Here is a 12,117-nt window from a genome sequence, read left to right as displayed (position 1 = left end):
AGAGAAAAAGAGTCTTTCTTTAGCCTTGAATTTCTTGATTTTCATTGGAGCAATTGTGCAATTGTTAACAGCATAACATAACCTCAAAAAACATTAAATATTACTCAATATTGTGACATTGTCATATTGCTATAAATTTTGTTTATATTTTTAATTAATAGTTGTGGTAATATATTGTAATTAATTATGAATGATTATTATGGAAATGAACAAGGTAATCAACCACCTTTTCCAAGACAACAACAATCTGGATTTGATCCTAACCGGTTGCCACCAAGACAACAATCAGCTTCAGATATTATGGTTTGTTTTTATTTAAATATTATTCTACTGGTTTAATTAGTCTTAAAACAATCTTTATTAATTTATTATTAATAAATATTTCCCTTTATTATTTAAAAAATCAATGATTGACAAAAAAAAATTACAATAAAATTAAATTTACAAAGTTCAAGTGTTTTTTGTTGTTAAAAACATATTTAATTTGATTATATTTTATCAATAATAATCTCAATTTAATTAACAATACACTATGCAATTTTTGATATTAAAAAATTAATTTATTTATTTGTTTTTTTTACTAATTTCGATGACCTTGTAGAAATATTTTTCTACGCTGTAATGTTTATTTATAAATATTACAAAAAAATTTAAAACTTGTTTAATAATTTATCTATTATTTAAATAGTTAATAATATTATTGTTTTTTTTAATAAATTATCTATTTAGAGTATCACAATGACTCCAGAAGAAAAAAAAGTACTTGGAGAATGTCAAACACAAGCAACAATAAGAGGTGTATCACTTGGTGCACTTGCAACTGGTGCATGTTATTATTTAATGAATAATGGTACATTAAAAAAAAATCGTTTGATACTTGGTTTAACTAGTTTTTCTGGTTTTATTATTGGATCAATGTCATATCGTACAACTTGTATGCAAAAATTAATGGCACTTCCAAATAGTGATTTTAAAGCTAGAATTCTTCAAGCACAAAACATGAACAATCGGTAATTAAAAAAACAAACAATATTTATAAAATTTATTATATTAATTAGGACAATATACAATGATAATTATAAATTATATTTTTGTAGAGAATATCAACCACGTGATGGTGAATCTCAAGCTTGGTTTGATGGAAAAACTGCAAATGATTCAAAATTACCAACTGATGATTTTTCACCAATGGGTCATGCTCTTGATATTGAACCTTATCAAACACCAGATTATGATTCATTATCAAGAGGTGCAATTGACAATGGTAATTATAATTAATTTTATTATTGATATATCTATCAATAATTAATATTTATTTTGTTTTTGTCATTAGATTCAGATGCTGGATTTAAATTAAATCCTCCTCTTCCAAATAACAACTCATACGTTAATTATGATGATTTAAGACGTAAAAATCGTATTGATTATGAAAATAGAGCAATACCACAAAGCTCGTAAGTTAATAATTCAGTATATGAATTTAATTTTCATATATGATTCAATGGTTTACTTAATTTGTTTATTTTTCTATTTTTCAAGACCATATCAGCCACCATCAGCATATCAACCACCACCACCACAACAACAACCAATAGTTCAAAAACCACCAACTTATGATGGTGGTGTATTTGATCCACCACCAAGATCGAATGACTATTGGCGATAAATATGTATATTTAAAAATGTAGTTAATATTTTTTATTAATCCCTTGTTATGATTAACTACACTGTATCAAATAATAAAGAAAAAAAATTATAAATTAATTATTTACAATATAAAATCAATTGAGTATAATAGAAAAAATTATCATAGAATTTTTATAGATTTATTTAGAAATGGAAAAAAACTTAATTACCTCTTTATCTGTTCTATGTTCCTGATACAAATAAAATTTTTTTTTTTTTTAAGTATCAGGCAAATATAAAATCATAGAGGTAAATTTTCAAAAACATCGAATACCTCTTCGGTTCTTTTATGTTCCTGATACAAATTGAATTTTTTTTTTTTTTTTATTATTATATTCAAGTATCAGGCAAATAAAAAATTGAGGAGATAAATTCTAAAAAATACTGAATACCTCTTTAGTCATTCTATGTTCCTGATACAAATTAAAATTTTTTTTTTCCCAAGAATTAGGCAAATATCAAATTGAGAAAGTAAATTTTCAAAAACATCAAATACCTCTTCGGTCATTCTATGTTCCTGATACAAATTGAATTTTTTTTTTTCAAGTATCAGGCAAATAAAAAATTAAGGAGATAAATTTTGAAAAATACCGAATACCTCTTTCGTCATTCTATGTTCCTTTTTTTTGAAAATACCTCTTTGCTTATTCTATGTTCCTGATACTCGAAAATTTTTTTTTTTCTATAAAATTTCAAAATATTTGTGGGAAAAAAAATTTCGAGTATCAGGAATATAGAATGAGCAAAGAGGTATTTGATATTTTTGAAAATACCTCCTCACTCATTCTATGTTCCTGATACTCGGAAATTTTTTTTATTTATTGTTTGAAAAATTTGTGGAAAAATCATAGATTTGTATTAGGAACATAGAATGAGCAAGGAGGTATTCTTAAATATTTAAAAAAAAATTAGGAAAACAAAAAATCAAAGAAGTGATTTAAAAGAAAAATACCTCCTTAGTGATTCTATGTTTCTGATACAAATTAAATTTTTTTTTAAAAGTATCAGGTAAATAAAAAATTGAGGAGGTAAATTTCAAAAAATACCGAATACCTCTTTATTCATTTTACGGATCGCTAAAATTTTTTTCTAAAAATATCAGGCTAACAAAAATTTGAAGAAGTAATTTTTCTAAGATTTTATTTATTATTAATCAGGGACAGGAGGAAATCCAATAAGAGGGTAATTATAAACAAATGCTTAAATATTTTGACCAATCAGATTACGAATAAAATGAGGTCAAGTGTCCTTTTTATAATAGGAATTTATTTATTTATTTTTTTCATAACTATATTTCATAAATTGCAGAGTAAATAAAGCCTAAGATTATTAGTTTTTCTTTTGTATTAAACATATAATAATTTTTATATAATATTTACAATTTATGAATTAAGCAAATAATTTTAGCACCATTTAATGGAACTGGTATAAAATTTTTTTTCTCCCAAATATAATCGATTAAAAATAATTTGCATAAAATTTATTGAAAGCTAATGAAGACAATGTTAAAGTAGAAATCAAGTTTCTAATTTTTTTTTATACGTATATGAGCATTGTAATAATGATCCTCAATGTGTTTTTTTTTATCTATATATAATGGTCAATAATTTGTGAGTGTTTTTACAATTTCATCAACGATTCCAGTTAAAAGAGAATTATTATCTCCTTTACCTTCAATCGAAAGACACAAGGAGCTCTCCGACAACTTCTAAAACAAAAAAAAATTATTTGAAATTAACAATTAAAACAAGAGTAAATATATTTATATGGATAAATTACTTTTTTAATTAAAAGGCACACATGATGACCCTTCAATGAATTTCCATACAATGATGCAGCATCGTCAACGATTTCCACCAATGTCAAATGACAATTTTGACATATAATATTTAATATTTTATCAAAATCACCTTGTACTTCAATGATTTGTTTAACTTTATATTGAAGTAAATCATTACTTAATAGCTCAGTTAATATATCACTTTGTGGTAAACTTTCAATGAGAAAATCACTACATGATAAATACAATATAAAATCTAATTTTTCTTGTATTAATCCATTTGTATTGTCAATCATATAAGTCAAATTACCACGTAATTTTTGTGAAAATGTATCATCTGTAACGTCAAATGATAAATGTGTTTCTGTATTTTCACCTGGTCCCAATTTAACAAGTATTTTTATTCCAGATTCTTCATCTGACTGTTGAAAATTAAGATAAAAAAAACAAAGTTAATTAACAATTAAATATCGAAAATAAATAATCAATAATAAATACTTACATTTCTAATTAATTTTAATGTTGATGTATCTAAAACATCAAAATTAAGATCTTTTATTATTTTATCAGCTGTATTAAACAATGATATACCAACAATTATTTTACCACTTTCATGTGGTAATTGTTTAAGTCCATATGATATTTTAATTTTATCATTTTTTGATAATTCTTTGTAACCAGATAACTTTTGATAATTACATGTACCATTTTCATTATTAAAATTATCAATTAAATTTGGTAATATTTCTTTTGATGGTGTTGATATACCAGCTGTTTCTTCATAATCTGATGCTTTTTGTTTACCAATTGATTCAATAATATTTTTTTTTTTCTTTTTTTTTTTATCTTGTTCATCAATATTATTATTTTTTGTCTTTTTTTTACTTTTTAATTTTTTTTTATGCTTCTTTTTATCATTATCATCATTATTATCATCATTTTCTTCAATTGTAATATTTTCTTTATCATTACCAAGCCATAAATCAATTTTATTTTGATTATCAATATCATTTTTAATTTTTTTTTTCAATTTATTATCATTTTTTTTTTTAACTTTTTTAATTTTATCTTTTTTTATTATTTTTTTATCATCATTATCATTTATTAATAGCTCATGATTTTTAGATTTTTTATTATCTGTTATACGATGTTGTTCAACAGCTGGTAATTTTTCATCATCACGTAGTGGTATATCTAGATCAATATTTAATGCACGATGTGGATCATTAATATCACCAAAATTACCATCATCATTGTCACTCAATTCAGCACCTGGTGGTAATTCACCAATTTCTGTATTAACAAAATGTGTTGGATATTTATCATCATCATCTTCATCACCATCATCATCATCACTACTTGATTGATTTTTATTTTTTTTGGATGATTTTTTCTTTTTACGTTTGCTAGTTTTTAATAAATTTTTTTTCGAATATAAATGATCAACTTTTAATGATACTGGTATATTTAATTCAGCAATTGGTATACTATCATAATCATTATTTTTATTATCAATATTATGATAAGATGATGAATTTACATTTGTAATATTACCCTTCAAATAATTTGGATTATTTTCATATTCAAATTTACGTATATCACGTTGTTTTTTAATTTCATCAATTGTTGGCTCATGATATTTTTTTTTACTGCTATTATTATTACTATCATTTGATTTATTATTATCATCTTTAATAAATATATCATTGATATCATAATCATCATTGTCTGATTGATCAGATGGTGGATCATTTATCCATGTATCTAAATCTAATCCATCTGGTATTGGTACTTTTTTTTGTGCTTTTGGTGCTATTGGATTTAATTCACCATCAAATGTATATATTAATTCATCAATTAATTCTGGATTATCATTTAAATAATCAAATAATACAATTGTTGATATTGTTCTTTCTTGTACTTCTAAATCACCTGAGCATATAAATTCATTCATTGAATTTTTTAATTTATATATTTCATTAATAATATCAGTTTCATTATTTTTTTTAGCATTTATTAATATTATTGATGATAGTTTTAATATATTATGTACATAAACAGCTTGTATATGTCCTGGTAAAAAATTTTTTTGTGATTTTAACATTGATTTTAATGTTTTCATTTTATCATCAAGTTCTGATGAAAATTCACCACATATCCATGCTGCTGCATATAAAACTTCACACATTGTTGAACGTGGTTGACATGTTAATAAATGTGCATTATCAAGTAATAAGGCACATTGTTGTACTGAATATTTACGTATAGCCTGTACACGTATTGTAACATCAAGTAGCTGTGTTGCAACAAGTTGTCCATGTTTTGTACCTTCCATACGTGTTAAATCAACTAATACAGATATATACCATTCGAAATATGTTATAAATTGATAATTATTTTGTGAACATATTTGAATTATTTTTGATAATAATTCATCACGATATGTTGTACCTTCAGCTTTATCCATGTGTATCATTAATTTACGTACAATTTCAATTAAATTTTTTTTAGATACCATACCATATAATAAATCAAGTGCACGTAAACGTATACTTTCATCTTTATCATCAAGACATTGCATTATTAAATCTTTATGTGCTTGTACACTTTTTGGATGAGTTTTTAATATTTTTGACATTGCCAATAGACCTAAGTACTTTAAATTTTGATCAGTATCTTCAATTAATATACGTAATTTTTGTACACATAATTGTATTGAGTCTGAATGATTTGGCATTCCTGATGATATTGATATTAATACTGCAATTACTGTATTTATACACTCGTACAATAGTGACATTGCTGATGTGCTAGAAATTTTTGCAATTTTTAATACATTATTGGATTGTTTAGGATTTTATTTTTCAAAATATATTTAAAGCTGTAAATAGTGTCTTTAAATAATTGCCAATTAAATTGTTTACAAGTTTATTTTAACATGTGCTTTTAATTATTAATTATTAAATTATCAATTAAATAATTTACGGATATTTTATTCAACTATAAACACTACACTATTTAAAAGCTTTGAAATAATTTGAATGATATTTTTGCTTAATTTAAGGATTATTGGTATTACCTGTGAATTAAATTTGTCAAAGGTTCTATGAGTTTTTTTCCAAGTCTAGGTTCTAAAGGTGTCAATGCGCCAAACTGTAAATTTTTAGGTATAATAATAATAAAAAAAAAAACAATAAATAAGAACTACATGAAAATAATAATACAAGAATAATCTATTTATATATTTTTGATGAATGAAATTTGTTTTTAGCTAAAATCTACTGGGGAGAGAAAAAAAAAATATTGAACCTTGATATGAGATCGATTAGAGGTTGAGTCAACTGTCTGCCAATTTTTGGCTCGATCAATGTTATCGCCGAAAACTGAATATACATTATTTATAAAAAATTTTATTGTTTTCTATTTTAATCTCAATATATTTTCCAGTAAAATTTTTCATAATAAAAATAATAATTTAATAAAATAATGGCTATTATATAACTTACCAATTTGATGATTTTAATTAGCATCCAATTGTTTGTTGATGTTGTCATTAATTTAAAAAATATTGGTGCAAGACTTAAATAATTTTTTGGATTTTTTCTTGCTAATTCACAGACAACATTAACAGCTGCTGATTGTACACCACTATCTGGATCTTCAAGTTTTTCTTTTAGTCTTGGAAATGCTGGACGTAATGCTTCAGGAAAACGTAGAAAAACTTTATACATCATAAGTACAGCTTTTTTTCGTAAATATGGTTTTGTACTTGTTAATAGTGTCATAATATCATTGACAAGATCTTTAGCTAAATCTGGACTTATAAAACATGATAAGCCACTTAATGCTAAACCAGCATCATACTGATTTTGACTATTTAAATCTTTTCTTATCATGTTTGTTGTTAACATCAACAGCTAATTAAAAAAATAACAAGTTAGTATCTTTAAAAATTAATTATATTGTAGTTATATAAATTGGTACCTCAGTATCCATGTGAAAACTTTGACTTGCTGATAAATATCCAATTCTTTTGTATGTAAATTTACCAGATGACATGACCTCAATTATGTTGAAACCAGCCCAACTAATGTCATATCCCAACATCTGGAGCTGTTTTTTTTTTTAAATCATAATTAAACATTAACAAAATTAATTAAATCATCAAATTAATTTCAATAATATATAAATAATAATAATAAATAAAACTTACATATGTAAGTTTAGCAACTGCGTTGGATTTGACAGCAACATTATCTTGTCTGAGTTCTTGTTTAATCTCTTCGATACACTGAGCAATATATTTTGCCTTAAATAATAAAAAAAAAATTGATTAAATAATTATATATATTATTAACAAGATTATAAAATTAAATAGAAATTAATATTACCTCATTATTTTTGTTGTTTCTAATACCTCTGACTAAATCAGTCAAATTTTTATCAAACATACGTTCAAAATTACCTCTAACTTTTTTCAAAGCCATTTTAATATATTTAGTTTAACAAATTTATAATAAACTATTATTTTAATTTTAACTAGTTGTTTTTCCACACACGTAATTAACAGTTATTATTTTCAATTGACATGTATTATTATCATAACTTTTGTGGCCTCCTTGCTCACCCTTGTAACATTTGTCTCACATTCTGATTCAATTTATCAAATTATATTTATTAATTATTCTTCCATTTTCATACAGATTGCTGAAAAAAAAAAATATATAAGTATAAAATTATTTTGTATGCAATAAAAAAAAAAATATAATAATAATTTTTTTTTATTTGTGACGCCCACCTTCGTTGAAAACTGTTTTTTTTTTCAATTATTTTTTTTTGTTTTTGTATATTTATAATTAAAAATTGTTGAGTATATTTTATTTGACTTAACACTATTGGCATAAATATGTCCCCAGTTGTATTATGGATTAATAATTTATGATTATAAATATAATTGAGATTAAAAAATATGGACCAATTGTATTTGTTGCCGGTGCTTCCAACTTGTCAAGTTGTAATTTTATTATTATTATTTTTAATACAAGTAAATTGTGTGTGTGTGTGCAACATGGAAATTCTAAACAAGATTTTTATTTCTTTTTATTACCGTTTGTTTATTAAGCGACACTAGTCACTTCTTATCAAATTCAAATTAGTTTGTTATCATTTTAGAAATTAATAGATAATAATTTCTATGAGTCATATCTACATATATTTTTTTCGTTAAAAATTTATTTTTTTTTTACTTAAAAAATATTGTTAAAATTTGTAAATCAACCCCTGTGAGCAACAGTATGTTTCGAAAAATTTTCAAGCCACTTGTCTTGTAATAAATAAAAAAGAATTAAAAAAAAATTATATTCTTTTATTAACTTTATTATAATCTTATAATTAATTCAAAAAAAAAAAATTTAATTATTATTATTTAAATATTAACAATCGAATAGTTTACACTTGTCGAAAAAACCATGTTTTTTCTAAAATAAAATTTCTAATAAAATAATAACTTAGTTTTCGTAAATTACAAAAAATCATTTTTTTCATTATTAAATTAATTAATTGCGATTATTAATTTTATCTGTTATTATATAACTAGATAATAATTAAGGTAATTTATTATTTTTTTTTTTCACTCATTAGCATAAAACTGTCGATGTCAAAATCCAATTAATTAATCTTACAACTTTGGAGTTTGTCATCGATGATAATGCAAATTGATTAATGTTAAAATTTTTATTGCTAATGTCAATTAATTAAAAAAAAAAAAAATAAATAAATTATTGTACAATTGATTATATTTAAAAATTATATAAATATAATCGACTAGACTTTTTTTAATTATTCAAAAACAATGATTATATGTAAAAAGAAAAAAAAAAAAGTTTCAAAAAATAAATTAAAAAAAGAATAAAGTTTTTTATATAACTGTACATTTTCTTTAGTATTGTCAGTATAAAAAAGAAAACGAATTAATAAAAAAATCTAAGTACTGAGAGTCGATATGGACGACATTTTTAATTATTTATGGCCTAGTATATTTATTTATTAATTATTGAATTATCAATATATTAAAAAAGTAATTATTTACGAGTCATAAATTGGTAATGGATGTCCCTCAGAATTAAATACCCATTTATCAAGATCAATAAGTTTTCTTTCATCATCAAATAACAGGTACAAATATTTAAGAGTTTCACCAAACCAAAAACTCTCAGTCATATCACGAGGACGTACATTTTGGGTATTTCTAACATTACCAATACTTGTATATCCATAATCAACTCTTGTGTAATTTTCAAAAGCCTGTAAATAATTTTAAATATTAAATATATTGACGAAAAAAATTTATAAATTTATTAACTTACCTGAAATATTTGCCAGCCCCAATCTTGATAAGTTTTATTACCAGTAAAATACCACATATAAAATAATGTTTCAATAAATTCTGGTCGAAGTAAATTGTGCGCATCAGTTGTTTTAACATACATATCCATTTGATTATCATCATCACTTGATTGAACATTAAAATATGTTATTTCTGGTGCAAGAAATGTCGGTTGTATTGCATAAGTTTGATAACAAGTTTTAGTTAATTCTTTTGCTAATTCCATGTGTTCATCAGATAAACCATTGTGACTACCAAGTGCAAGTGTACCTGGTAAATAACACACAAGATGATCCTAGAAATAAATAAATTATATTAATATCTAATACCTAATATATATAAATATAATTAATATATTTAATTTACCATTTTTGGTTTCATTTCTCTAGATGTACCAATAAGCTCAGCAATAAATACATATTTATTTTTAGCTGTTTTTTTAACTAAATGTTTTTGTATTCCATGAATGGCCAACATGTAATCATCCCTTAAACTAAAATACAAAATATAAAATCAAAATTAAAAATATTAAATTATGTATTTATTATAAATAAATAAACTTACTAATCAATTTTTTGTCCAGTTTGTAAATATTGTTTTAATAAGTACTCGTAATAACTATCACCACGAGCTCCAAGTGTTATAGTTGAATATTCTCTAAATAATCCAGTATTTGCATTAATAAATATTGGTACTAAACCATCTTTTTTTTCTAAATTATGAACATGCTCTGATACTTTAGCAACAGCAGCCTAAAAAATAATATAAAAATAATTATTTTATTGTTGTTTTATAAGCAAATAATTAATTATTTACCTCAAATCTTGGCTGACCACTTGATCTACTTAAATCTCTAAATTCTAATTGTAATGATGTTACTTCACTAGTACTACTATCAGGTCCCCATTTTGGTGAATGTGCACTTTTAGTACCTAAATTAACATCTGAATATGGTACACCAGATTTTGTTGTAAATGCTGGTAACATACGATCACCCAAATCAATAGCTTTATTTAAAAATAATTTATCACCACTTAAATGATAAATACCAAGTAAACCACCAAGTACTCTTATTGTAACTTCAAATAAATTAACATCTTTATCAATATTAAATATAAGACTATTATTTATCCATTTTTTAGCTTTATTAAAATCATCATTTAAACCCATAATATACATTGTATCAAGTGAATCAACAATTGTTAAACCAAGACCAAACCAATCAGAATAACTACGTGATATTGGTTTAATATTATCATGTCCCCATGCATATTTACAATAATTATTCCATGAATGTTTAAATGCATTAACAACAGCAATTTGACGTTTATTTTTAGGTCCAGTAAATTTTATACCAATTGGTTTATTATTATCTTGAATTTTTTCATCTTCAATATCATTTATATTATTGTATTGTTGAAATTCTGGCTCATCAATAACTTGATTATTATTTATCATATTTATATCATCATTATTATTATTATTTATTTGTTTTTTTGTTATTGGTATTATTGTATTGTCATTTGTAAATGTTATTTTTGTTTTTTTAGTATTAGGAAGTATGTTAAAAAATATAAATATCATTGTTATCAATAACAAGTACAATATTGTACGTTGAAATCTTGATAGCTGATTCCATTTACGCCATAAACTTTTTGATGTTTCACGTGTTGATGTTGATGATTGATCATTTATATTTAAACTTATGTAGTCATTTTTTGGTGGAAGCATTATTATTTAGATTTTTTTATTTATGGCTTTATTTTGAGGTTATAATTTAGTTGAACAACACCGGTGATTATTAATGATTTTTATAGTTGAATTGTTATCAATTTGTTTATTTTTAATTAACAACATTTATATCACAATTTACAATGAAAAACTTAATTTAAAAAAATTTATTTTTAATATTCACTGAATTTAATGACATTATTTGATAGCTTTAATTTGAAATTAATAACAAAATTGAGCAGCTAATGATACACGTAAGCAATATTTGATAACTTTTATTTGTGTGTCATCAAAAAAAATTTTTTTTTAATAGTTTTTTTATTTTTGGAGTAGGGTGTTATTTCTTTCTTCTACCATTTTTAATAATCATCATAAATTTTTTTTAGTAAACAGCTGTTGTTGTCGAAAATTCGTTATTACCGATTGAGCTTTGATTTGTTTACTTTTTTTTAAATTAAAAAAAAAAAAAAATTCCTGGTTTATTTACTTTGAACAATGAAGTTTTAAATTAATTTAAATTTAAAAAAAAAAAATC

The 12,117-nt window shown here is 23.1% G+C and overlaps 3 protein-coding genes across 4 annotated transcripts; 1 reads left to right on the top strand and 2 right to left on the bottom strand.

Annotated features, from left to right (window-relative positions):
* The first annotated feature begins 47 nt into the window (after positions 1–47).
* Positions 48–1,754, top strand: LOC122856866 (OCIA domain-containing protein 1-like). The gene is made up of 5 exons (XM_044158743.1): positions 48–303; positions 730–1,010; positions 1,098–1,264; positions 1,334–1,454; positions 1,540–1,754. Exons 1-5 carry the CDS (start codon positions 187–189, stop codon positions 1,664–1,666), a joined length of 813 nt encoding a protein of 270 aa, XP_044014678.1. The 5' UTR covers positions 48–186; the 3' UTR covers positions 1,667–1,754.
* Positions 1,755–2,626: 872 nt separating this feature from the next.
* Positions 2,627–8,501, bottom strand: LOC122856747 (AP-3 complex subunit delta-1). Of its 2 annotated transcripts, none has more exons than XM_044158547.1 (9): positions 8,265–8,501; positions 7,858–8,173; positions 7,680–7,775; positions 7,451–7,579; positions 6,973–7,383; positions 6,546–6,619; positions 3,969–6,276; positions 3,466–3,888; positions 2,627–3,391 (listed from the first exon to the last, which is right to left on the bottom strand). In XM_044158547.1, exons 2-9 carry the CDS (start codon positions 7,951–7,953, stop codon positions 3,287–3,289), a joined length of 3,642 nt encoding a protein of 1,213 aa, XP_044014482.1. In that variant the 5' UTR covers positions 7,954–8,173; positions 8,265–8,501; the 3' UTR covers positions 2,627–3,286. The 2 variants fall into 2 exon arrangements, with proteins under 2 accessions (XP_044014482.1, XP_044014481.1); XM_044158546.1 differs by having other exon boundaries at positions 2,632–3,394; positions 8,265–8,500.
* A 24-nt stretch (positions 8,502–8,525) lies between these two features.
* Positions 8,526–11,943, bottom strand: LOC122856784 (endoplasmic reticulum mannosyl-oligosaccharide 1,2-alpha-mannosidase). Its single transcript, XM_044158624.1, has 5 exons — positions 10,668–11,943; positions 10,416–10,603; positions 10,218–10,344; positions 9,832–10,146; positions 8,526–9,769 (listed from the first exon to the last, which is right to left on the bottom strand). The coding sequence occupies exons 1-5, from the start codon at positions 11,580–11,582 to the stop codon at positions 9,551–9,553; spliced, it is 1,764 nt and encodes a 587-aa protein (XP_044014559.1). The 5' UTR covers positions 11,583–11,943; the 3' UTR covers positions 8,526–9,550.
* Positions 11,944–12,117: the final 174 nt, after the last annotated feature.

This window comes from Aphidius gifuensis, linkage group LG5 (assembly GCF_014905175.1).
Source record: "Aphidius gifuensis isolate YNYX2018 linkage group LG5, ASM1490517v1, whole genome shotgun sequence".
In the NCBI taxonomy this organism is placed as follows: domain Eukaryota; kingdom Metazoa; phylum Arthropoda; class Insecta; order Hymenoptera; family Braconidae; genus Aphidius; species Aphidius gifuensis.
Note: the sequence above shows the minus strand (reverse complement) of the source record. Positions and strands in the feature narration are given on the sequence as shown.

Bases quoted from the DNA above. Each gene is read 5' to 3' on its own strand.
- LOC122856866 (XM_044158743.1), top strand. From the start codon at position 187: ATGAATGATTATTATGGAAATGAACAAGGTAATCAACCACCTTTTCCA. The intron at 1,011-1,097 runs GTAATTAAAAAA...ATATTTTTGTAG, and splicing joins GCACAAAACATGAACAATCG to AGAATATCAACCACGTGATG. The intron at 1,265-1,333 runs GTAATTATAATT...TTTTGTCATTAG, and splicing joins AAGAGGTGCAATTGACAATG to ATTCAGATGCTGGATTTAAA.
- LOC122856784 (XM_044158624.1), bottom strand. From the start codon at position 11,582: ATGCTTCCACCAAAAAATGACTACATAAGTTTAAATATAAATGATCAA. The intron at 10,604-10,667 runs GTAAATAATTAA...ATTATTTTTTAG, and splicing joins GTGGTCAGCCAAGATTTGAG to GCTGCTGTTGCTAAAGTATC. The intron at 9,770-9,831 runs GTAAGTTAATAA...AATTATTTACAG, and splicing joins GGGGCTGGCAAATATTTCAG to GCTTTTGAAAATTACACAAG.
- LOC122856747 (XM_044158546.1), bottom strand. From the start codon at position 7,953: ATGGCTTTGAAAAAAGTTAGAGGTAATTTTGAACGTATGTTTGATAAA. The intron at 7,580-7,679 runs GTAAGTTTTATT...AAAAAAAAACAG, and splicing joins CAGTTGCTAAACTTACATAT to CTCCAGATGTTGGGATATGA. The intron at 7,384-7,450 runs GTACCAATTTAT...TTTTTTAATTAG, and splicing joins GTTTTCACATGGATACTGAG to CTGTTGATGTTAACAACAAA.